Here is a 24,404-nt window from a genome sequence, read left to right as displayed (position 1 = left end):
ATCTGTCTCACAATACTTCTATGGAACTCAACCCCAAACTAATTTGTTCCTACTGAAGACAAAAGTCTTTAGATATAGGACAAAAAAAAATATAGGTAATAATTTCACAGGCACAATCATTTTTAGCAAACATTACTAAAAGTGGATTAAATAGTGTGTTCATTTCAGGCGGATTCAATTCCAGTGGTCGCACAGGCATTTAACCGGCATCGTCCCAGAGTTATACTCCATGAGTCAATTCAATACACCTCAACTGAATTCATGAAAGTGAGACAGCTAATGCTAGCTAGTGTAATGCGGGATGAACACAACACTGTGAGTTTACAGGAGCTGTTAATGGCTCAGCAGGTGTTGAAATAACATGAACAAAAAGTAGCGCCTAGTGGAAATCAGTGCTAACGTTAGTAAGATAGGCTAACTAGCTTCCTTTTTCTAAGTGGAATACAAACTTTCAAATGTTTGTAACTGTTATAACGGGATGGATTTCTTAAATCACTAACAGTAAATAAAAAGAGTGTAACTTAGCGTATCAAGCAATAAGAGGAAACACTATAGCAGCCTTTGGCTTCACAGACAACAGGATCGATTCAGTGTTGGTTTCAGTATGTTTTAAAGGGATTTCTTGACAATAACATAAACAAATAATATCACTTTCCTTTATTCATGATCAGATCAAATCGTCTTGGGAGACAACTTACCACTTTGAAGTCCTCCGCTCTGCACTCGGTGCCGTGAAAGTGGCAGGAGAGCAGCATGTCGTTGATGTCGTGACCGGTGCGGTCGTAGAATTCCCGCATGTTGAAGGGTCGCGGCTTGAAATTATGGAAATCTGCCTTTACCTTTAGGCTCTCCAAAACGCTTTCCTCCACAAGATGTATGTCCCTGATCTCATACCTGGAAAAACAGACAGAAAAGAAAGAGGTCAAGGAAATATTTCACACATTTCAAAGTTTAGTTAGTTTGGTATGGATTGATGAATTTCTGTTAAACGCCGTCACAGAATAATCACTGCCTGATGATAAAGTAGACTCCATAAAAAGTGAATTTCAACATTCTTTGCACACTTCAGGAAAGGTTTATGAGTCTACAAAGTATACAATCATGAATCCATCAAAAGAGACTGAAAATGTACAAGATGGTTTTTCGTTGGCTTTTTCTGGCTCTGAACTGATAGCACTACCAGAGTGTAACGGTTTATTGTACAGTACATAATAAAGTTCAGACAAGAGCTGTACGTACACATAAAGCCAGTCTTCCATTCGCTGTCTATGCAGCAGCTCCAGGCAACACTTCAACTCGAGTCTCAGTTATCTGGATTTAAGCTTGGAGAAAATGTGTTTGTGTTTATTGGATAGTTTTGGCCATGAGAATTCTGAAAGTGACTGATAGTCCCCCTTAAAAGAAAGTCTGACTAAAATATTAAATGTATGGCAAGAAGAAAGGGAATTCTGAAAGAGTTTTTTTGAGGAATCATGTTACTTTTGACTTTGAATGAATTCACTCCTTATCAGTATCTCTGCTCATTATTTTTGCCTAAGTCAGTTAATTCTGCCCGTCACTTTTTTCCAATACACAAGAAAGAGAGATTTACATGAAATAAGGTGTGCTTTACGTTGATCAAACTCCATAAGAGTACATGAGAACAGCATTAGATGTCCTTCTTTATGTTAATTTATTGTTTTTTATCAGATTTTTACCGTGTTTAGGGATGTCAGTCCACCTCTTTGGTCCAGGCTGAAGTATCTCGGCAACTACTTGATGGATTGCAGGTTTTTTGCATGTTGAAGTTTTCGCTTACTGTGCTTTCAGACCAAAAGCGAAGCGAGCGTTTGTTGCGGTGAGTTTACATACAAAGTCAATGCAAAGATGCGTAGAGCCGCGATTTTATGTTGGGCGGCGTGAAGCGACGTGAAGGGGGTGGTGCCAGCGATGCGAAGGCAACGCGAAGGCCTTCACGTGAGTTGAAAATTTCCAACTCGAGCAAATTTCCGCGGGTTCTAATCGCCTACTTGCGTTGTGTATGAACACTTGCAGCGATTGTACTCACACGAGGAAAGCGTTGCGAGGAATAAATTCGCGTTTGGTCTGAAAGCACCATTATCCTGACAAAAATCTTATGACGATGAAAAAAACCTAGACAATGTCTTCTAATAAGTTGACTTTTCCACCAGCGCCACTATGAGGTTAACATTGAGATTTGGTGCAGACACTGTGGTTGGCCGATTCGTGCCGCCTGCCGGATCTGTTTTGCGCATGCGTGTGGGGTTAGGCCATCCAGCCAAGCATGAACAGGAACAGTTAACAGTTAATATCGTGTGTCATGACAAAAGTTTGTATTCATACAGAGACATCAAACATATTTCCATTTAAGTAGTCATGTCAGGCGTGTTTTAAGTCAGGAAGCTTGTTGTAGGTAGGCAATATACAGTATATACCCAGCGGCTAGCACAACACACATCACTTTATGTCTGAAAGGGCAATTACAGAGCAACATTTTCATTCAGTGGGAGTTGTGTTTCAAGTCCAATATACACTCTCTTTTAGCTCTGTCTTTGGTCTCCACCAATTCCTGAGGGAGAAATCCTCCACTAATTTCACCAGCTATGCCGTTTTTCCATTACCAGTACCAGCCTTTTTATATACAGTCTATGGTACCAGCTCAACTCGACTCCACTCTACTCGACTCGGTTTGGTCGTCCTCCATTTTCCATTGCAGATAGTAGAGAGATAGTAACCCTCAGTGAAGCTAGTCGTCATAGCAACACCACACACAACTGCCGCGATGTAATGTTCAATGCGACACACACACCAGCGACCCACAAACAGCTGTCTCTTGATTTAAGTTAAAACGTTTGAACATCACTCAGAATGTAAAGACAGATAAGCGGTATGAAAACCTTCCAGCTGCGTTTTCCTCTGCCGTTGATCCTGCAGCGGTCTGTGTGACAGTAGGACTAGAGGGCTCTGTGAGCGGGCGGCTGGCCGGCCTCGAGCTCCTCCCACGGGTTGCAAAAGACTTCCCCCACCGCCACTTGTGGAGCTCCTCAACTCCGAAAACTTTCAAGCACATTTTTCCGTCATCACTTTCCGTAAAAAATCGACACAGTTTATTTCTCACCTCAAAACTTCTCAGAAGTGGATTTAGTGATGAAATAACTTATGAAAACTGTAAAACATAAAACTTTCTGTTGCTGGCCTCTGTCTGGCACGTGCAATGATGAAGCGGTGAATAGTGACGATTCTCTCTGACCAATCAGTAGTCTGCTGTGTTTTCACGTCACATTTTAGTATCGCCTCAGCTCGCTTGGAACCTTGACGGAGGTGATACAAAAAGTACCCAGTAGCAATGGAAAACCACAAAAACGCGAGTAGAGACAGTTGAGGTGAGTCAAGCTGGTACCATGCAGTGGAAAAGGGACTCTAGTAGGTAACTGGGTCTATCTGCCATTAAGTGCTGGGCAGGTAGTGCAGGGTGATTTTTAGGATATTTTCACTGTTAACAGCTGCCTGCTGCAGCTGATAACGACACTCAGAGTGGTGAGAGGGAACCCTACAGTGAAGTTGCGGCTCAACAATGAGCAGAGCCTCTCTTTAAAGCTGTAAATTCCGAGTGCAGATTCGGTTGATAAGTATCTGTAGGTTCATAAATGAGTGACCCCTTTCACATTATCAGATTGTGATCCATTGAAAAGAATTTAGATTATAGCCGCTTTAAGCTAATTAGCAAATGTTAGCATGCTAACATGCTAAACTAAGATGGTAAACATGGTAAACATTTACATTGTCATTGTGAGCATATAGCAGATTATGGTGAAGTGATACAATGTTTATTAGCTTGTTCAATGAAATGAATACTAAATGTCTCACTAATCGTAATTTATCAATGATTTTCTTGCATGTTAACATCTCCGTAGCTAAGCCCAAGATATCACCACATTATTGATAGCTCGGTATTCATTTACATTTCTGTGATATTTCATTTAGTCTGTACCACCAGTCATAGTCTAGTAGCCAATAACCCACATCACACACAGCATTGTCGGGGCACTGGGAAATTTTCTTTCATTTAATGGAGCACACAAAAACCTGACCATGCTGCCTTGTATTAAAAGAGAGCAGAATAGCTGTAAATGCACCAACTCTCTACCCTCGCTGTGATCCCCCACTGTGCTATTATTAAAAATGTCACCATTTTAATGGACTCACCAAAGAGCAGATTGCTTGGAGTTTTTTTTTCTCAGAACACTGCCTCAAATAAAATGCCTTTTTAGAAATGTCTCAAATGAATGTAGCCACTCTTATATGTGAATATGGTCTTTTATTGATCTTATTGATACACCGCATGTGTTTTTATTGCATGAATGAGAATGAGATTCACTGGAGCCAGTAATGTACGGTGTGTAATTACAGCAACATACATACACATAACCCTATTACATTTCATTTAAACCTTGGAACTAGGTGCAGTAATCCTTGTGTAGGGCAAAGGGACAATTTACATACTAATTGAAATCTTCCAAACATTAAATCAAAAACTAGCCTCATTCAGGTTTAAAAATTAGTAAATTTTTTGTGACATTAAGATTAGCGTGAGCCCCATTATGGCAGAGTGTTTTTGTTTGATTGAAAGAGAACTTAATTGAGGAGAGGCTCTCGCTCTCCACTGTTTGTGTAGTGGACAAACCTGCCAAGAAGGCACTTATGAGATAAAATCCCATAAGACCAATCTGACAAGATCGGCGAAGGCCGACACTTCAGCATGTGTGCTGCTTAAATATCACGCCACAAGACATTTCCCACGCCAGTGACTCCAAACACGGGAAGTGGGCGGAGAACTGCCTCAAATGGATTTCAGGCCCCAAGCACTTTCATTTCTGGCCAGGGGTGTAACAGCTAAGTGTGCCATTCATCGCCTCTCTACCTTGCCAAGGGAGGCAGGATAATGAGCACAGAGTAAGAGTAGAGATGAGTGCATGAAGAAGGAAACTTAGCAGGAAAATCAGCCCCCTTTATACTTTGGTCTCCAAGTTTGAGAACGCTTCCCTGTGAACCGGTGCCTGGAAATGTGAGATTAGCAGATGGATTCATGTAAAAAATAAAAATAAAATCCAAATTAAAATTTTTGATTATCAGTCATACGCAGGCGTCGCGGAAAAAAAATGCATATTTTGGTGTTTAGTTTGGGATCTTCATTAAAGATTTAGGGTAGAATTTGGCTGTATACCCACATAAAAGTAAAGTCACCAGAGGCCTTTAGCACTGTATCCTTGTCCTTGATCTCTTTCACTGACAGCCTGTCAGAGGTTTCACACCCTTTGAGCTGTGAGTTTTTACACTTTTCAAAAAATGCTTTTGATCACTCAGATGACAGACAGTGGTCATCCTCTTCTAAGTTACAGTGAATGACACGGTCTGGCTGATTTGTTTCATTATCGCTGCCTGTGTTGGCATTTGGAACAAAATTACAACACCACAGGGAAAGCAACATGTTCACCACACAGCTTTCAAATCCAGTCTTAGTCACAGTCTCTCTCTCTCTCTTTCTCTCTGTGAGATCTTTCTTCTTTCTGTGCGTCTTGGACAGCCCCGTGCATGATCTTAATCACTGAAAATGTGCTACTCATTCAGAACTGTTCGTTTTTTCCCTACCCAGAGGAGCAAAATCTTTGACAGCTCAGAAAAAAAGTGGATTTAGTATGCAGGAGTGGAGTTTCTTTGCAGCTCTGTTGAAGTTTCAGAGACATAAGGATTTAAACATATAAATGACAAAAATACCCAGAACACTCTGCCATTTCACTTGTAATCAAAGGAAGCAGACTCTCTGCATCGATTCCTCATGTGCTTACAGTATGTGCTGTTGCCAGCTACAGTATCCAGAGCTTTCAGCTGCACCGACAAGACGGCTGGTGTTCTCTGATTATAATGCTTCAGTTAATTCAAGCCTGACAAGCCTTGCTCTCCAAGCACTGAATGACTCAACAAGGTAAAAACTATTAGAGCCTTTTGGATGGGTAAGATGCAACTGCCAGTGGTGGAAGAAGTAGGCTATTCATATCATTTACTTAAATAAAGGAAGACTGTAAAAGTACATGTACATGCAAAAATGTACAAGTAAACATCCTGCATTTTGCACAATAAAGGATTATTAGCAAAATGTAGTACTTAAATTATAAAAAAAGGCAGAAATTGGCCCCTTTGAGTGTTGCAATAACGTATAAGCATTTTACTGTTACTTTGTAATTTTTTACATTTTAGATTGTTTTGTAGGCCTACCTATTTAAATCTTCATATAGTATCTAATAACTGCAGCTGACAAATGAATGAATGACAGCTGAATTGTAGTGAAGTATAGTATAAAGTGGCATATAATGGGAATACTGAAGGACAGTACATGTACCTCAAGTTTGTACTTAAGTAGTTAGTTATATTCCACCACTGACATTTGCAATTTACAACTTATTTGTGTATTATGACAGGTGGAAAGGATGGAAAGTTTCTATGAATGAGTTATTTGATATATAAAATCCAGATGACAAAGAATAAATAAAAGCCAAATAAAAGAAAACATGCTTATTATCCTGGTGATTACTGATTACCTCTGGTTGAGCAGGGCTAGCAGCTCCCCTGCGTGGTAAAGGTCATTGCGCGTCACCCGGCTGAAGCGGAACGCGTTCAGGTTGCAAAAGGTGACCGCGGGGAACGTCATGATCGGGGTCGTCACCTCATCCAGTTTGGTGACGTGCGGGTACTCGAGGTAGAAGTGGATCCGGTCCACGCACACGTACAGCAAGAAGGTCAGAGAGCCCAAGAAAAACACGACCCACAGACAGCGCTTGATGCAGAACCGCTCGTACGTGAAAATGTGAGAGATCCCGTGCAGCGTCGAGCTGTGCGCAAAAACTTCTATGGGTGGAGGTTGATTTGCGTCTATTTCTTCGGTATCTACTTTGAGATCCATTGTCACTGTGCAACAAAGCTCGAGCTTGATTACCAGAGTCAGAAAACAGCTTAAAAACACTCGCAAACCTGAGCCGATGTTCATTCACCTGTGGCACAAACTGTCGTTATCCACCCGAACAGGTGCAAAGGTGTAGATAGCCACTCTCGGATTTGGTGCAGTTTGGTCGCCATCCCTTATGCAGACTGATGGAAAGACATTTTGAGCATCTGCCGCTCTTTAATAAAAAGTCAGACGAGCAGGAATTGCGAGCAGAAGTAATGCATTTCACATAAGCAATAAATCAGGGCGACTCAAAAGCGTGCGTAACCAAGATGTCAACACGAAGGTCCATCACCACAGCACAGTGATGTTTTGCGGGTTCAGTGGGTTGCAGTAAAGCAAAGGAAAAAATGGGTTAACAAAGTGTTTCATCAGCCTGGTCGGTTATAAGTCCAGTGAAGCACGCATCATTCCTGCACGCCAACAAGAGTAAACCGAAAAGAGAAAGAAATCCTTTTGACACTTCAGCTCATTTATTAAGAGTTCCTTTGTAGCTCGGCTTTACGCTTGTCCTCTTCAATCCGCAGATTTTCAGGTCAACTCCGGAGATTTTTTTCTGCTCGGGAATCTGAAAAACGGGGTTTGGGAGTCAGACGGTTAGTTCTTCTGGTCGGCGGTGAGTCGTGAGCTTTCCTCCGCTCTCGTTTGTGTCTGCCTGGCAGCAGACGGGAGAGGAGAGGAGAGGAGGGGAAAGGAGAGGAGAGGAGAGCGGACTGACGCTCTGCTGTTCACCTGTGAGTTAGTTTCACATCTTCACCACACAGGACCGCAGCCAGAGAGAGAGAGAGAGAGAGAGAGAGAGAGAAAAGAGAGAGAGAGAGAGAGAAGTAGGCTATGTGGTAGGTAGGACTTAAAACGTCCTGTTTGTAAAGCATCTTTATGGAGTAAAGAGGAAAAAGATGGGTAGCGCATTAAACAATCCAAAAACCAACACCATGACATGTTAATGTCAACGTTTTTTGTTATCTAAACAGTGTTAAATTGAGCAGGACATTAAAGGGGTAGGATACAGCAATTTAGTATTGCACTTCCATAAAGTTGGGCAGATTAATAAAATAAAGGTCAAAACTGAAGCAGCAGAGACAGACATATCCTGACTTGTAGTCTTCCAATTTTGAGGCAAGCTTAAAAAATGCTGGATTTCCTACATTTCCCAGAATGCAACTTGAACCTACTGTAAGTCATGATGTCATGTTGGGGCTAGCCTCTGTCCCATTTCCATAACTCAGTGCATCTCTCATTCAGTATTAATTTCATTGGCCTTTCTGAAAAAAATCAGAAGAAAAACTGTTTATCTGTATATCTAATATACAGAAGTTGCTATTGGAAATGCTGCTTTTGTGATTTTAACAAGTTAAACAATGGTTACTTTGTGAACATACAAAAACTACAACTCACAGGAAAATTTTACAGTGCGGGTGCTTATGTCATTGTAACTTGGTTTCGTGCATATCCATAAAACCAAAAGTGATTTTGAATGAGCTTTTTGAACTTCTGGAACTAACCAGGAAGGTCTGGTTTCACCCTGCAGCGTGGTAAAGACCTGCGTCTTTCACACCCTATAGGCTACCCTACCCCATTTCAGTTCCTCAAGCTCTGTAGTCTCTGAGTTCAACCCTGATGACATCATTATGACATCATCAGGGTTAATTTCTCTTTTGGAAAAGCTCCCTTCAGAGCTTCAGAAGACTTATGAGTAAACTGAACTTCATGTGCCCTTTAACGAAACACAGTCTGAGTGACCACTATACCAGTCACTGGTGGACCTAGGCAAACCTGGTAACCCAGAGTAAAAAGACTGACAGTAAAAAGGTCCCACAGTATAAACATGAAATAAAACTCAAATACATAATTTAGTATTTATTTTAATTATATCCCCATTGAATCAAGTATTTCAGATCATCATTTAATAGCCCGAGTGAAAAACAACACATGAAACTGCACTGTGCTCCTTCAAAGTCTGTCTCTTCTATTTGATTTTTATTTAATCTGTTTTCTTCTATGTTTCTCATTATTACCATTGCATTATTAAAATAGATCTCATCTTATATTTTTAATAGGGCTGCCACTTACAGTTAATTTAATCTGATTATTTGCTTAATTAATTGTTTGGTTTATTAAATGTCTAAAAAGATCTATTAAATTTGGTCCATGAAATTAAAAGTGAAAAATGGCCATCCCAGCTTCCCGGAGCACAAATTAACATATTTAAACAGCTTTTTTTGTCCAACCAACAGACTAAACCTTAAAGTTAACCAGTTTACTGTTATAGAAGAAAAAAAAATCTTCACATTTAAGAAGCTGTCAGCAGAAGACTTAAATGATTAATCCGATCAGTATTGCAGATACATTTTTACTTTCAACTAATCAATTACTTAACTAATTGTTTCAGTTACATTTTTTTTGCAGATCATGTAGAATAGTAATTTTGTACAGTACACTGTAGTGCTGTCTGTTTTTGTAGTGTATATGTCATGAAAGTTTAATAACATGCAAACAGCGTTTTATCTTATTCCCTTACAATAATAATAAAAAATACACACTTTTTAAAAAATACAGCACTTTTCAAAAACAAAAGTCACAAAGTGCTTTACATGGTTGAACCAGAATAAAAATATTTCAGGACTAAGACAAAAAATCAGCATTCAACATTCTGAATTAATTCAAATCAGACTTGAATTTGATAAAGAGTGAAAAATATTTGAAAGGAGAGGGTCTGACTTCACCACACATACTCTGATTATGAGCCCTAGTACCCTATTAGAAGCGGGAGGGGGTAAGGGTTTTCTGAACAGCTACTCTCCAAAACAAAGTCATTATCAATTACCACAAAGGAAAATAATGATATGTGCTGTGTTTAGATTGGATCATGAATAAACAATGACATTTAGTCCCCAGCTGGATGGGGAATGGATGTGGCTGTGCAACGAGGCTGAATCAAGCTTTGTTAATATGACAAAATATTTATTACTTGTCATGAAAGTTGCATTAGTTTGAAATCTTAAATGCACCAGTATGAAAAAAGATTTTTATCCGTGACATTAAAAGTCTTACTACATTCGCCACTGTGCCCAGGGGCTGTTCTTCTCTCAAATCCAGCATAAACAGCTATAACTAATGCAGAAATGTGCATGACATTTGATATATGTATGATGTAAAGTTTTAGACACATGACCGTGTGATATTGTGTTGTGTTGTGTTGTGTTGTATAATGATGAGTAGTGAATGATCTAAATACATCCTCCACCACGGCTGTAGGGTAACAAACAGTTGTAATGATATCGCAGAGACCAAAAAGCTACTTTTTTGTTATCAAATCCAAATATGGGTTTGAAGTTTAAGTATTCAACAACTGTCCTAACCCACAATCCTCCCATTTGAAGCAGGCACTTAGTATGGATCCCAATTGCTTTTTGTTAACAGCCAAATGGCGAACATCTACTCGTTTGAGTTTTTAAAATGAAATTATGCAGCCATATGCCACTGTGCTCAGTTTGTTTTCTGTTTTTATTAGTGGGGGGTTTCAGTTTCCAATGTACTTACATGTGGTGAGAAATTCTTTAGGCAGATCCCAGTATTTTTAGACTCAATATGTCTGACTACTGTACACTTTTTTAAAACACTACACACAACCACTACCTAAGACACAACAATTTAACAGGAGGTAACTTGCTTTAATTTTCCAAACACGACCAATCAAAATGCTACTCTTATTCATCAAGGGGGAATTCAATCTCAAAGCGTTTTGCAACGTTTTCTGATTGAACGAAATGTTTCCTCGAAACAGTGTGCAACATTGTAAAACGGGCTTTGAGGTACGTTTTCTCTCGTTTGTTGGGCGTGTCACAGGTGTTACCCAATCAGCTGCGACAAGTTTGTAAAAACAGTGGTGTTAAAAAGGGAGTAAAAATCAGCACACGTGCATACACAACGGTGTGTTCAAGGCACCACCATTTCCACTAAAATAAATGTTTTGCTACATTTTGTCGGAAAGAAAGACGAGAAGGAAGGAGAGCCATCTCTGATGAGATCAGGGCCACACTTATTGATCATGTATTCTTTATTCTAAAAATGATACTTGTGGTTTATATATGTTTATGGTTTTGTTTCCCTGTATGCTAATGTATACAATAGTAATGTTTTGCCAAATAAAAATTCTGTTTCAACATTGCATTGGTGTTTACAGTGTACTTTTAAACTGCAGCAGATTACTTTCACTGGAAATGTACACATAAGCCTATGAGAGACAAAAGAGCTTTAGATTTAGAACAGTGTGTACATGGTATATCATATCATATCATATCATTTTGAAGGAGATATGAGACAGTTTGCATTTTGTGTGTGCAGTTTTGGGAATTTTCTGTAGAGTTTTGAAATTGTGTGTAAGCAGTTGTAAAAAAAACTGTAAATAAATACACAAATGAAGGATTCAGCATTTCTTCATTGTGGAAAGCACTTTGGTCAACTAGTGTTGTTTTTAAATGTGCTATATAAATAAACTTGAACTTGAAACTTGAACTTCATCAAAACATAACATCTGGCAGTGTGGTGAGAGCCTTGAAACTTCATTTATGTTGGGAAATCAAACATTAAAACTTTATTTTACAGGTCTGTATAATTTACTAATTAGATCACATTACTTTTATAATTAGGTTCCCTGGACAGATGGAGTAATCAGTTTTTTCTGCCACCAGCAGATGGTTTGAGTTGAACATTATGTTGCTAGTAGCAACTGCCATGATCCTCCAACAGTTGAACTGACATTGTTACATCCACAATTTTGTCAAATACGTGTCACAGGCATCTTTTATCTACTCCTCAAAAGCCCTTGACGCAACATTATCTCTAAATACTCTTGTATTACAGTTGTTTTGTCATTATTTAGTGCTAACCAGTGGAAGGTTACTTTGGAAATGTAACAGGTTAACAATTACAAGTTACTCTATATAAAATTTAGAAGCAGTGTAACTATTTCACTTACTTTATCAAATTAATGTAACCTATTACATTTAATTACCTTTTGATTAGTTTTCTAATTTCTAATGAATGTTTTCAACTGTTAACCATATTCAGAAGACAGCTTGAGAGGCAATTTAACAGGTGGCGCTGCAAATTGAAACATGAGAACCAATTTGAAATGATTTAGTCAAAATAAAGCCTAAATTCACAGAGTTAGATGTGAAAATTTTGTGAATATACAATCGACAGAGTGAAATATTGAAACTCAAGACATGTTTTTTTTTTACACTCTATCAAATCCAGAAATCTTGTGGATCATTTTATACACACAAAATTCAGTCAGATATATTTAGTATCTTTGGATCACATCTACTCCACTATAATTTTAAATAAAGCTCTATCGCTGTGGGTCAGTGGGGTTTAACAGGAATACTTACTGAGAGTCGACACAGTTGCACATATTGAGATTTTAGAGTTTTGACCGGTTTTGACAGGCTGGCTACTGCTGTCCATGGTGCTGACTTATGTCAACATGTGTCAATAGTCTAGCGGGTTGTTTCTCTCCGGGCCTGCAGGGGGCAGCAGATGCGCGCCGCTGCTACTTTATGACACGCAGAAGCAGCAGCAGTGAAAAACATGGCGATTCCCGCATGTGCAGCTCGTGTTTGTCGCCTGGCAGGATGGACTGTGACCTCCCTGTCAGTCAGACAGAAGCGGTCGGTCAGTTTGCCAGCGAGGAGGTGCTACATATCCACCTCGACGGGGAACAGTGAGTGAAAGTTTTGTAAAAGTTAACAAATGAGATGTAAGCTTCTGAGTCTGCAGCTCAGAGGTCAGTGTCCCACCAGGAACAGGCGAGTCTGACAGCTCATGACGAATGTTTGTTATTGTCCAGGACTTTCCCTGTTAAAACCTGCCCTTCCTGCCACAACGATAAACTCGGTAACTTGGCTACAGCTATAGAAGCGAAGTTAGTCAACACGTCTTCCTGGCAAAATAAATAAGCAAGCAAAAGCTGACAAAGTCGACAAAATGTTCAGCAGGTTTCTTCGGTGGTCAGATCTTTCTGAACAGATGCCTTTGCTGGCTTTGCAGTCTGAAATGCGCATGCGTATTCGCATATTCTTGAATAAGAGTAATTTTATGTGTCTGGTCGTCGATGAAATTGCGGTTAGTTGAATAATAGATGTATAGTTAATTTTCTAGCAAGCTTAAATATCTTCAGACATCATACTTTATTTGCTGGTCTCTAAGTGGTGATGATGATGATGATGATAATAATAAAGAAATTAGTTTCCACTTGACTCTGCAATCCTGATGTCCTCCTTGATTATTGCAGAACCTCCAGATAGCAGCTGACTCAGGGCCGAATCCGCCTCCAAACCGGCAGATCCGTGTAACAGTCACGCCCGTTTTACTGCCCCGTTCCAGATACATGCATGTAGTCTGTGTGCACTCAGGAGGGGGCGTGAGCCTCCATCAGGCGGCGGAATCATAACAGTTCTGGCCCGGACTCGTCGGAACGAGCGCGCGAAATGTTTCTTTTTTTTTCTTTCGAACCGGTTCATACCGGAGCAGAAGTCAGGCGGCGGAATCGTAGTTGTTCTGGCCCGGACTCGTCGGAACGAGCGCGCGAACTGTTTCTTTCTTTGGATCAGTTCGGACTGGAAGCTTTGTGGAAAGAGTTTATAACGGTAAGTTGAACGATGTTACAGTCAAACAGTTAATTGTTTTTAATAGTGGTGTAATGCTTGTTAACATCATTAACATCATCACATCGGAATGTTTTGACCGGGTTTTAACTTCTTAAAATGGCTAAAACTGTTGAAGAGGCATTGGCTAACGCTAGCTTATTAGCTGGGCTAGCTAAATTAACTGAATGAACGGATAGCTAAGCTAGCTAGCATTAATAAACAACTTTGTGTGCAGCTAGCATAAAACATTAATGCTGTTTAACGTTAACGTTAGTTAACTTACAACGATGTTGTAACGTAAGTTTCCAACAGCACCAATTGACAGCACCTGTCTCATTTTTAGGTTCAATCTTTTCTTCACCCCTGGCTGAGAGCCCGGGATTAATAGGGTAAGTTAAGTTAATGTAAGTATTTTTTTCCGGCTTTGATTTGATCTTGGCTATAGTTGAGCATAACGTTATAAAGTTATGATAGGTAAGTTAAGTGTTTAAAAAATCAAAGCCATCTAAAGAAGTTGGAATTTTCATCTGACATTAATAAAAACGTAAATTCATTATGACAAATAAGGTCTATGGGCAGGAAATCGCCTCTCTTCGTGTCTTTTCATTGACTTTGTATGAAATCACACCGCGGTATTATGGTTGAGGAGCAGTTCCTGATTCATTCTGGATATTTATTTGGGGCGTTTTCCGAGGGATATAGTGTGCTATGTGAAGCTTACCAAGTGTATACCCTCAGATTTCTGTCAGGAGCTGTAAGAAATGTTTGTCTAGAGGCTGATGGTTCTCAGTAATTAATCAAATTTTACAGTTAAAAATTACAATGACGTTCATGATATCAGTACAGATGGCTGGCAGTGGTACATTCGCCATTACTCATTCTTTTTAATTTGCCTCACATTTTCTCTTGTTGCTGGCTTTGTACATAACGTTACTACCACTGGGGTTTGTTCCAAAATCACAATGCAGTGCAAACCTGTAACATTAGCAGAGCTGAGCTCCTGGGGTCATTTGTCATGCAGGGTAACTTTACCCACTGGGTCTTTAAAATAATTTAAAAACTCATTGAATTTAATATTCTCAAAATAAGGCTCTTACATTTATTTACAAAGGTCTTAATTTTTTGTTGTCCTTTTCATATGATTATATAGATACAGGTAACGTTACACATAACTGTCAAATGTATAAAATGTTTTGTGTGTTTTGACTACTTTTTACATTTTGTCTGACTTCCGGTCAGCTCTGCTGTACTGGTAACTTCACCACTGATCTACATACAGTGCTCTTTCATTCTTATTTTAGCAACTTTCACAGATAACATTCTGTTAATAGTATTTACTGTTCAATCTTGGAATATTCTTTCAATGGTTTTCTCAAACACAGTGGCCAAACAGATTAATTGGAAAGGAGTAAAGGGAAAAGAAATATTTTAAAGAAATGCTGACAAGAACTTTGCTGATCAGTAAGTATTTTAGTATACGTATTATATGTGGAGGTGACTAGTAGATGAGAACGAATTTTTATGTAAAATAAAATATTTAAATAGTATATTTTAAGATATAAGGGATGCAACTTTAAAGCCAAAAAATAAAAATAAAAAAAATAGACATGACATCACCGGTTACTCACATAATCACTTCCTCTTTGTAGGTTTGCCAGCAAAATAAAAGCATGAGAAGCTTGTTTGCTGTAATGTTTTACTTGGAGTTGAATTGAGAGCTTTTACTTTGAAAATTTCTGAACGACATTAAAAAGAGTCTGTAGTCTGCTTGACACACCTCTGAAAGAGCCGTCAGTAAAACGATTCCCCTAAATGTCCTCTGCCTGGAGATACTGGGGAAATGTTGGTACCCGCCAATGCCTATCCATGACCTGATACAGAATCCACACAGATAAATTTGTAATGATAAGATGCACTGAGATTTAAGGCTGATCCAATACAATCCAGATGTGATTTGATAATTGTTCTGTTCGTAATCGGTATGATTTTTTTATAATTAGTTATTCATGAGTGAAATTCTATTTGTTTTGAGTTACTAAATTAAATGCTATAGAAAATTAGGTCTACTGCCACACCAACAATAGTAAACATGGGCATTGAGCACTTTTTTCAACCCTCTAAAGCATTTCTCAAAAAAGTAGGTTATTAGCTTGGCTTAGAGGTAATTTTCAGAATGTCTGTTAATGACAGCTCATCAACCAATTGACTTTCTCTCTTAACAGAGGCTGTACAGAAGAACCAAGCTGCTAGCAGCGCATCGGACAACGAGATTAACCAGCACGCCATCCGCTGGTTCAACCTGGCCTCTGACCATGGAGGTGGCTGCAAAGAACGTGCCATGGCCAGAGAGGCATTAACTGTGGTAAATTTTAGATAAATCACTGTGCTAGTCTTTTGCAGCAATAGGGGCATTTTTAGGATCTTGAAACACTGGGGGCTTAGCCCAGCCCATAAAACTTCATATCTTCACAAAATAATTAGCCCACCCCCCCACCCCAAAGTTGAGTCTGTAAAGCAGTAAACCAATAGTAAACATCCTCTACTTATACGGCACAACAAAACTCAGAACAACGCTATTAACTGTCTCATTTCGATGTTGCTAAATTGTAATGTCGTGTGTCTAATTATAATAATATAACAACAAAACCGTGAAAGTATGGACAGGGGGGTGTAGGCCTATGTGTTTATTTATTACGATCACTTAGCAAATGACAAACTGAACCGACCGAGCGCTGACCACAATGGAGGCCATCTTCTCACGCTGTTACTACAGTTACGCCGGACTCACACAGGAGGCTGGCTGCTCACCTGTTCCCGCGGTACAGGTCCATTGATTCTCTCAGTCACAAACGGCTTGTTGACCTCTCAATCATGCTGTGTAGGCTAGCGTTAAGCGCCACACATCAATCTTCTCACGCAGTGAAAAACAAATCTATATTCTGATAATGTCGACTAGCGGCAAGAATCCTCTCCACCCAGCTGATGCAACTCAGCATACGCCGTAATAGTAAAGTAACCCTTGCGTGCTGAGACGCAGCCAGCAAAGTCACTGGTAGAGTTTTGCATTATAAACATCTAAAACCGGAATCACAATCTAGCTCTGTTTAGGACTGTGAGTTCACTTTATCAGAGCTACAGAAGTTAACATGAGGATCTGCGTTGAGATGTCTGCCTGATTGGCAGTGTTGGTTTCAGTTTCTACCTCCGATGAAGTGCCATGCACTTGTCTCATTTAGTACAGTCTGAAGGGGAGCTCAGCAGAGTATAGATGCTGTGGGTCAGGTAGACCTTTAAAAAGTATTATGAATTCTCATTAAATAAAGATGGTTAGTCTATTCCGAGCTCTAACGGCTGTAATTTTAGTAATTTCAGTTATTTAGTTGTTTTATTTCCTGTTAAAATGTCCCCCAGTGTGTGTTTTTATGTACTTTCCCCTTAAAAAACTGTGTGTGTGTGTAGTCAGTGACTCCAAATTTAGGGGGAGTACGTCTGTTGTGTGCACGTCAACATTATCTTATCAATTAACATTTACATAATCGTTTTTTGACATTTGTGAGTCTAAAAACCACCCCACCTACAATAGTTGAGCATGTTTGTGGTACAAGCCTGGTCAGTGAACTAGGAGGGCAAAAAAAACTAAATAATCATTCATTAGTTATAATCGCGGTAAAATGTTCACTTAATCGGGATTTTGATTTTAGGTCAAATCTTCCAGCCCTAGTCCCCTTTTAAAATTACTAATCTCTGTGGATTTTATGTAATTTGTGATTGCCATTATCAGTTGAGTAATCACCCATTCTTTTATCCTTTGCAGAAATGAACACATCGGCCATCCCCCACTCTTCCACTACTGATGATTTGTTGGGTGTCATGTGAGGGTTATGGCATTCCCACTTCTCCACTTGCCTCATCAGTGTTTCCCGTAAAGCCACCAAACAACGTGTACAAACATTTTACAGTTTTTTCTGGGTTTCACATGACTAGTTAGAGTTGGATATTGTATTTTGGCTATAAAATCTTTGTTATTTATCATGGTCATGGAAAATGGTTAAAATATAAATGGCTGGCAGTAATCATCAATCAAGACAAACTTATCGCTTGTCGCTAATTAAAACATTATCTTGTGTGTTTAGGCTGTAGAATCTCGTGTGTCTCCTGGCTTTAGCTTTATATGTAGAGTATGGTATCATGAGTGTGGTATATATCTTCTCATCTCTCTCAGTGAGAAAGCAAATCTTACTTTCTTACTATCATCATTACTAATGGTACACTACACTATGCAAGACTGATAGCAATGTCAATGTATTGAGCTTTTTAACTAAGCCACACTATTGCTATTATTAGAATTTAATACTTCTGCATTCATTTAAAAATAACACCTGTGTCATAGGTGTGTGGTTACTGTACGGTTACTAGAAACTAATTGTCACCTGCAAGTCAACTGGAGTGAAGTTTCTTGTTCCTACAGTTGTTAAAGACAGAAATGAGCTGTAAAATGTGTTTATTAGATTGAATGTTAGTTTGGCAATTATCTACTTTGTTTTAAGTTTCTGTCCTCTCTTTTTATCTCGACCATTTCAAATAAAATTTAAAATGTGTCACTCATCCGTTCTATCACTTTCTTTGTTGAAATTCTGTGTAGGACAAATAGAAACAGACTTTGTAACAGAGTTTAACAGTAGTTTTGACTGTCCATGCTTTTTAAATTCAAAAGAAAAAAGTAATCGAGTTTAAAATGCAAGGAAAAAGAAAACGAAAGTAAAACAAGAAATCTTAGTGTACCTTAGTGATATACAAGTCACTATTTGTTATACATTATATAGACCAGCTCCTGCCATAAGTTCTGTGGTTGAAACTATCCCAGTAATAAAGTGAAATGATAATTCTTTACCTTGTGCTAACAAGCGTATCTTAGTTTAGCTGTAAAAACAAAACAAACCTCAGGTCAGACAATCCAACCCAGCACGCAATTTCACGGTTAAAAGACGTCTAATAGACATCTAAACAGAACCCAGACATTTAGGCTAAAACAGGGCTGAATTTGGGCTGTCAGTGAAAAGTTGATAGACGTCTAACCACAGCCCAAGAATAGACCAAATACACAGCTTTTAAATGACTACATATCTACCTCTAATAGACAATAGTGGCTAAAGGATTGTTTCTACTCAAACAAAACAGGTTCTCGCAAATGGTAATCCGTCCAAACAAGTTATATATAAAGATTTTATTAAGAAAAAGGATTACAACGTAGACAACTTAAGATAATACAACATAATGAAAATATAAAGGAATTATTGCTAAAATATTATAAATACAAAACAGTTCATATATATTATGAAAATACAAACAATTTTAACAACATGCGGTAATAAAAACATAAATAATGATAAAATAAATTCGTTGGCTACATCCAAATCTAGGTCTTCATCTACGCTGCTACTTGATGCAGTAAGAGCATCACATGGGTCTCTCGGTTGGTGCCAGCCTCTCAGGTAAATGGGATCCATAACTGTTGAATATGTAAGAATATGAATATAAGTAAACATTATAATTTGACTATGTTGACTGTTTTCCCATAAGACATGACTATCATCAAATGATTTTAAATGAAAACATACAGTATGTTTGTAATTATCATTCTAATGAAGGTTAAAAAAAAATATATATCTGTATATATTATATCTCTGTGGAAAATATAAAGATACTTGAACAGGACACATGTTTTAGCCATGTTGCATTAGAACAACCAAATAGAGAAAGTTGCTTTTATTCTTTTGAGAGAGCTATGTGTGGTGAATGTAAGTGTTCTGTTCTGAATATTTATTGTTGTCTTTGCTGACTGTATGCTGGAGAATTTACAATAAATATTTAGTGTCAAAAGTCAAAAACTCATATTTTCATATCATAATAATCTAGTGAGTAAAATATGTGTGGCTTTCATTACAAATTATAATAGGTAAGGTTGTACATGTTTTATGTTCACCCCTTCTGAATTCAGATAATAGAGTTTGTAAGGGCACGAGGAAACCCGTGGGTATCATGGAGTAACGTTACAGTAACGTTAAGTTACACTTGCATGCAGCATGTTAAGCTAACCACAATGTTCCTACACATTAACATATAATGTTGATAAATAATGAAGACATGTCAAACAAAGACACAGATACTTACAAGACCAAAGTAAATGTCTTTTCGCTTCCACTGTTTGCAGTAAACTCTCGCCCGTTGCTCGCTGAAAGGCCGAAATCGTAACGTATCCCTCGTTTAAAAAAGGCGGATGTCTTTATTCTTTAAAGCAAGTATATCCAGCTGCAGCCCGCAGACCGCAGAAAAACGTGACGGAAGTTGACCTTCCAAATATGGCTTGTCCCAGAAGACACCGCGCACAAAACGTGATGACGTTCATCTCGCAAACCATTTTATTCTTTAGAAGCCAACAACAGAACTTTAAATACACTTCTCAGAAGTTTTTAGGCGAGAAATCAACTGTGTAGATTTCAAATATTGGCAGTTTTATGAAAATTGGCAACGAATCGAAAATGTTTTCAAACAAACAGAAGCTCCGTAAGTGCCGACCGGTGCCGATGGGTGTTATATAGCTGCAGTAACTTTACCGGAGGCTGCACATCAACACAATGGAGGATATCCCTATCTGCTCGGCCGATGTGCGCCGCTGTAGGGTTAACCGGTCGACATGCATATAATCAATAACTTTAGGCACATACCCTGGTTGGGGTAAGAGGAATATGCTTCGGGGGGCTGTCAGGAATAGCTAGCTAGCTGCGGTTAGCTCCCCCAGGCCCAGTCACACAGACCACTGCAGCCACCACAGCAGACGTGTCCAGCAACAGCTGATAATGTTCGTACCGCTGTTATTCTGTCAATAAATTCTCAGTAATGTTAAGTTTGAACCTAAATCGAGACACATCTGGCTCGTGATGTAACATTACAGAATATTCTTGGTTTGTGAAACTTAAAATCACTTTGGAAGAAATAAAATATACAACAGTGGTATGAATTGAAACATTGCTTTATTATTATCATTAGGCTATTATAAATAAGTATTTGCAGGACATATAGTCTAATTAATAATATTATAATTAATAATATATAATTATAGCATATTAAATATTAACCAATGTACACTGATTACTACGTTGACACCTCTTTTTTAACGGCTCTTTTTCTATTTAACAACTATGCGTGGGCCGAGCGGTCGAGACAAACGTCATCACGTTTTGTGCGCGGTGGCTTCTGTGACAACCCATATATGGAAATTCAACTTCCGTCACGTTTGTCTGGTTTTTATATACAGTCTATGGTTTGTATGCGGGCTGCAGCTGGACCCTTCTCCTTTAAAGGGCTCTGCTGATGTCTAACTTTCAAGTCTCGCGTTGCCAGTAGTCATGTGTCAGTAGGGCTACAGCTGCCATCTAGCGGTTGAAAATAGTAACTGCATTTTGTTAGTTTGTTAGTTAATGTAGTGAACGTAACAGCGAAAATAAAGATAATTTCAATGTTTCAAACGTTTACTTGCATTTGATGAAATGATATCACGCACCTCAACAGCTGCATCGGGTGAAAACTACATGTAACCAATTTGGTCTGAAACAGGGCTACAGCCAAGCCGTTGATATTAGACCACTAATCGCCTCTATTTCGCCGGGTGGGCTAAAAGCAGACTCAATAAATAAGAGCTAAATCATGGCTACAGATAGACCATGTCAATGTAATGACACTTAATATCTTGTAGATATTATTGATATTGCAAAAATAATGGGATATCAACCATCTCATGTGCTGCCAGGGCAAAAACCCACTTTTAATCATTTTTGACTTTTCTGACTAAAAGTGGGCTACAAATAGCCGGTCTGTCTATGAGCTAAATCGTGTCTACGCACAGGCTGCACGTAAATCATGTGTAAGAAATGAAACAAAAAACTTGAATCACTGACCTTGCTTAAATGATGGAATGTCATACACATAGCAAGTTTTTGGCAGAAACGTCATGTAACCACATGTAAAGTTATTGCGGCTAGAGGTGGGTTAACTCATAGCCGGACTAAATCAGGCCTATAGTAAACCTAGACGGTGAAATGACGGCTATTGCTTGTTGGGAAGGACTACAGTGGACTCAAAACAACTAGGAACACAATATGAAAATAACATGATCAAGAACATCAGCTGCATTTTCCTTCAGTAGTTTTGCATTTGTTTCCGTTGAGCAAATGAAAATGCATGATAAACTTTGCCTTTGAACCAAAATTTATTTTTACCCATGAAGGACACAAAGCTCTTCTGCTATATTGACAGTAAACAGGAGAGCAAGATAGGTTGCTTTATGTTGTTCTTTTCTTTCCTGTCAAAAGCCTGTCCATCTTGTAATTGACATGTCATTTTACTAACTCTTGCTAACCTAAATATTGATTATGGCTGCAATTGAAGATTTCTTTTGTTTTTCGGCAGTTAGTCTATATAATATCTGAAAATAGAGAAAAATGCCCATCGCAATTTCCTAAATAATAATAATAATAACACTGTATTAATATAGCATTTCATACATAAAGATGCACAACACAGGCATATGCAATAAATAGGAACAATAGTAGAAAGGATTTGTTTTAAATACACAAATAAAACAGATATTTAAAACATAAACAATTGTAATTGAACAATTAATACTAGTAGATGACCAATATGTTTTTTTTAATGGCCAATGGCGATATTTAGAGAGCAGGACAGATGATGGCCGATATATAATACCGATATCAAAACAAAGAAAACTCATGTATAATTCCATTATTCCACGAAGAGTACAATCTAATACATGGTTATCTTAGCCAGTAACATGTTGTTTTAGATTATTTTTTTAAATTAATTAATGAATTAGAATGTGACTAGTGTTTAAGGGAGAGCGGGGCACAGTTTATAAAAAGTGACGTCATTCAACTGCATTATTCTCTACAGTATAACAATATATATTTAATGCTGGCTAGAAATGGTTTTAGTTATGATTTGCTGTCATTTAGGATGATATTTGGACCTTGTGAATGCAGGTATGGGCCGATGCAATTATCTCAAAATGGCAGAAATCAGCCCCATTAATCGGCTGATTGATTAATCTGTCTATTGCTCATTAATACTTTAGGTGAAGTTAAAATAGTAAAAGTCCAAGATGGGGCCTTTTTTACAGTAGACTTTTTGTAATTCCTGCATAGCAGTAAAAGCACAGTTGATAATAATAACAGTAATTTCCAGCAATCCAAAGCAGCAATAAATGTTGTCACACCTGTGATTCATAAGTCAAAATGTCTGCAGTGAAAAGGATTTATTAAACTCTTGTCACAAGCATAGAGCCAGATTTGGATGCTAATGGAGACACCAGTGAGGTTTTCATTATTAAATACCAAATGTTTCTTCTTATTCTCTGTAGATCTTCAGTTCAGGCTTGATGAGCGAACGGCTCACAGCAGTCTAGACCTCTTCAAGAAAGACACTGCCGTCATCTACCGCATGCTGGGTCTGGACCCCAGCCATGCACAAGACACCCCTGAGCGTTTCCGTTACTGGGCCGTTGTGTTTGGCGACAAGAAGATCAGCAGCGGACGGCACTACTGGGAGGTGACTGTTAAAAAGTCTCAAGAGTTTCGTCTGGGTGTGGCTGAGGCACTAATGTCCCGAGATGACTGCGTGGGCACCAACAGCTCCTCCTGGGTGTTCGGCTACGCTCAGCGCAAGTGGTTTACCATGACCAGCAATAAGATAGTTCCCTTGATGGTGGTGGGCAAGCCGGACCGCGTAGGCATCTTGCTCGACTACGAAGCAGGCCTTTTGGGGCTGGTAGACATCGAAAAACCGGCGATCATTCACACCATCAGTGTCCAGTTCAAGGGTCCCCTCTGCCCCGCGTTTGGACTTTGGGACGGGGAGCTGCTCACACACTCTGGCCTGGAGGAACCTGAAGGCCTGAAGTGAAGCAGGATGAACTATGATTGTGACGGCCGTTATAAGCTTGCAGCAGTGCAAGGAACAAAAGCAATATCATTGTGTGAATCATTTACAGTTTAATTGCAGGTGATGGTCGTTTTGACCGTGGTCCAGTTGGTTCATAATCATGACTCTTAACAATGCAAGTTTTGTGTATATCGTCCAGCCTCAGGCAATCATCAGAAGCTTTTTGTGTGTGTACCTACCTCTCAGATTAAATGATGTGAAAAGGATGTGTGGTTTGTTTTTGAGAGGAACATTATAGCCTCTTTTCCATTACTGGTACCAGCTCTACTCGCCTTGAATCAACTCGGTTTTAGCCCGCTGTCCTTAGTTATGCATTGTCCCCAGAGATAGTACCCCTCAATGTAGCTGGACGTCATAGCAACGCAACTACCGCGACGTAATGTTCAACGCGACCCACACCCCCCCACTGTCTCTTGATTTAAGTAAAACATTTCATATATAAATATAAAACTTTCTGTTGCTGGCCTCTGTCTGGTGCACGCAATGTTGATGCAGTGAATAGTGACGATTCTCTCTGACCAGTGGTCTGCAGTGTTGTCACGTCAGAGTGCTGTTATGTGTAAAGGCGAAGCGAGTTGAGCTGGTATCATGCGGTGGAAAAGGAGCTAAAGTTCGTTTAAGCTCTGTTCTGGTATTACCCACACAGTTACAAAGCTGTACTCAACACAAAACCTTTTTCATTCTCATGTATATTGTTTAATAAAATAACTTCACTGAAAGTGCTTTCACATTTTTTA

General features: G+C 38.9%; 2 protein-coding genes and 1 long non-coding RNA gene across 6 annotated transcripts in view; 1 reads left to right on the top strand and 2 right to left on the bottom strand.

Annotated features, from left to right (window-relative positions):
- LOC119905282 (acid-sensing ion channel 1A-like) overlaps nucleotides 1-7,708 on the bottom strand; it is a 49,137-nt gene extending 41,429 nt beyond the window's left edge. The window contains exons 1-2 of the mRNA XM_038722147.1: nucleotides 6,597-7,708; nucleotides 699-894 (exon numbers count right to left, since the gene is read on the bottom strand). Coding sequence (XP_038578075.1) covers nucleotides 699-894; nucleotides 6,597-7,042 — 642 coding nt within the window. The 5' untranslated portion in view covers nucleotides 7,043-7,708. The remainder of the gene's footprint in view (nucleotides 1-698; nucleotides 895-6,596) is intronic.
- Nucleotides 7,709-12,563: 4,855 nt separating this feature from the next.
- On the top strand, nucleotides 12,564-24,386 carry spryd4 (SPRY domain containing 4). Of its 4 annotated transcripts, none has more exons than XR_005444802.1 (4): nucleotides 12,598-12,728; nucleotides 13,997-14,042; nucleotides 15,876-16,015; nucleotides 17,468-18,493. XR_005444802.1 is itself a non-coding variant. In XM_038722160.1 (2 exons), the coding sequence occupies exons 1-2, from the start codon at nucleotides 12,596-12,598 to the stop codon at nucleotides 23,626-23,628; spliced, it is 675 nt and encodes a 224-aa protein (XP_038578088.1). In that variant the 5' UTR covers nucleotides 12,564-12,595; the 3' UTR covers nucleotides 23,629-24,386. The 4 variants fall into 4 exon arrangements, 1 of the variants encoding a protein (XP_038578088.1); XR_005444801.1 differs by lacking the exon at nucleotides 12,598-12,728 and adding an exon at nucleotides 12,756-13,653; XR_005444803.1 differs by lacking the exons at nucleotides 12,598-12,728; nucleotides 13,997-14,042 and adding an exon at nucleotides 12,751-13,653.
- LOC119905298 lies at nucleotides 18,843-20,226 on the bottom strand. The gene is made up of 2 exons (XR_005444806.1): nucleotides 19,825-20,226; nucleotides 18,843-19,162 (listed from the first exon to the last, which is right to left on the bottom strand). It is a non-coding gene; the product is annotated as an uncharacterized LOC119905298 (long non-coding RNA).
- Nucleotides 24,387-24,404: the final 18 nt, after the last annotated feature.

Source organism: Micropterus salmoides, unplaced genomic scaffold (assembly GCF_014851395.1).
Source record: "Micropterus salmoides isolate LMB-PRFRI ecotype aquatic unplaced genomic scaffold, ASM1485139v1 Ms_hic_scaffold_16, whole genome shotgun sequence".
Classification (NCBI taxonomy): domain Eukaryota; kingdom Metazoa; phylum Chordata; class Actinopteri; order Centrarchiformes; family Centrarchidae; genus Micropterus; species Micropterus salmoides.
The sequence above is the reverse complement of the archived record's forward strand: the minus strand, read 5'-3'. Positions and strand labels throughout refer to the sequence as shown.

Excerpts from the sequence above, each read along its gene's own strand:
- spryd4 (XM_038722160.1), top strand. The coding sequence starts at position 12,596 with ATGGCGATTCCCGCATGTGCAGCTCGTGTTTGTCGCCTGGCAGGATGG. Across the intron at positions 12,729-23,086 it reads ATCCACCTCGACGGGGAACA|ATCTTCAGTTCAGGCTTGAT; the intron begins GTGAGTGAAAGT and ends TATTCTCTGTAG.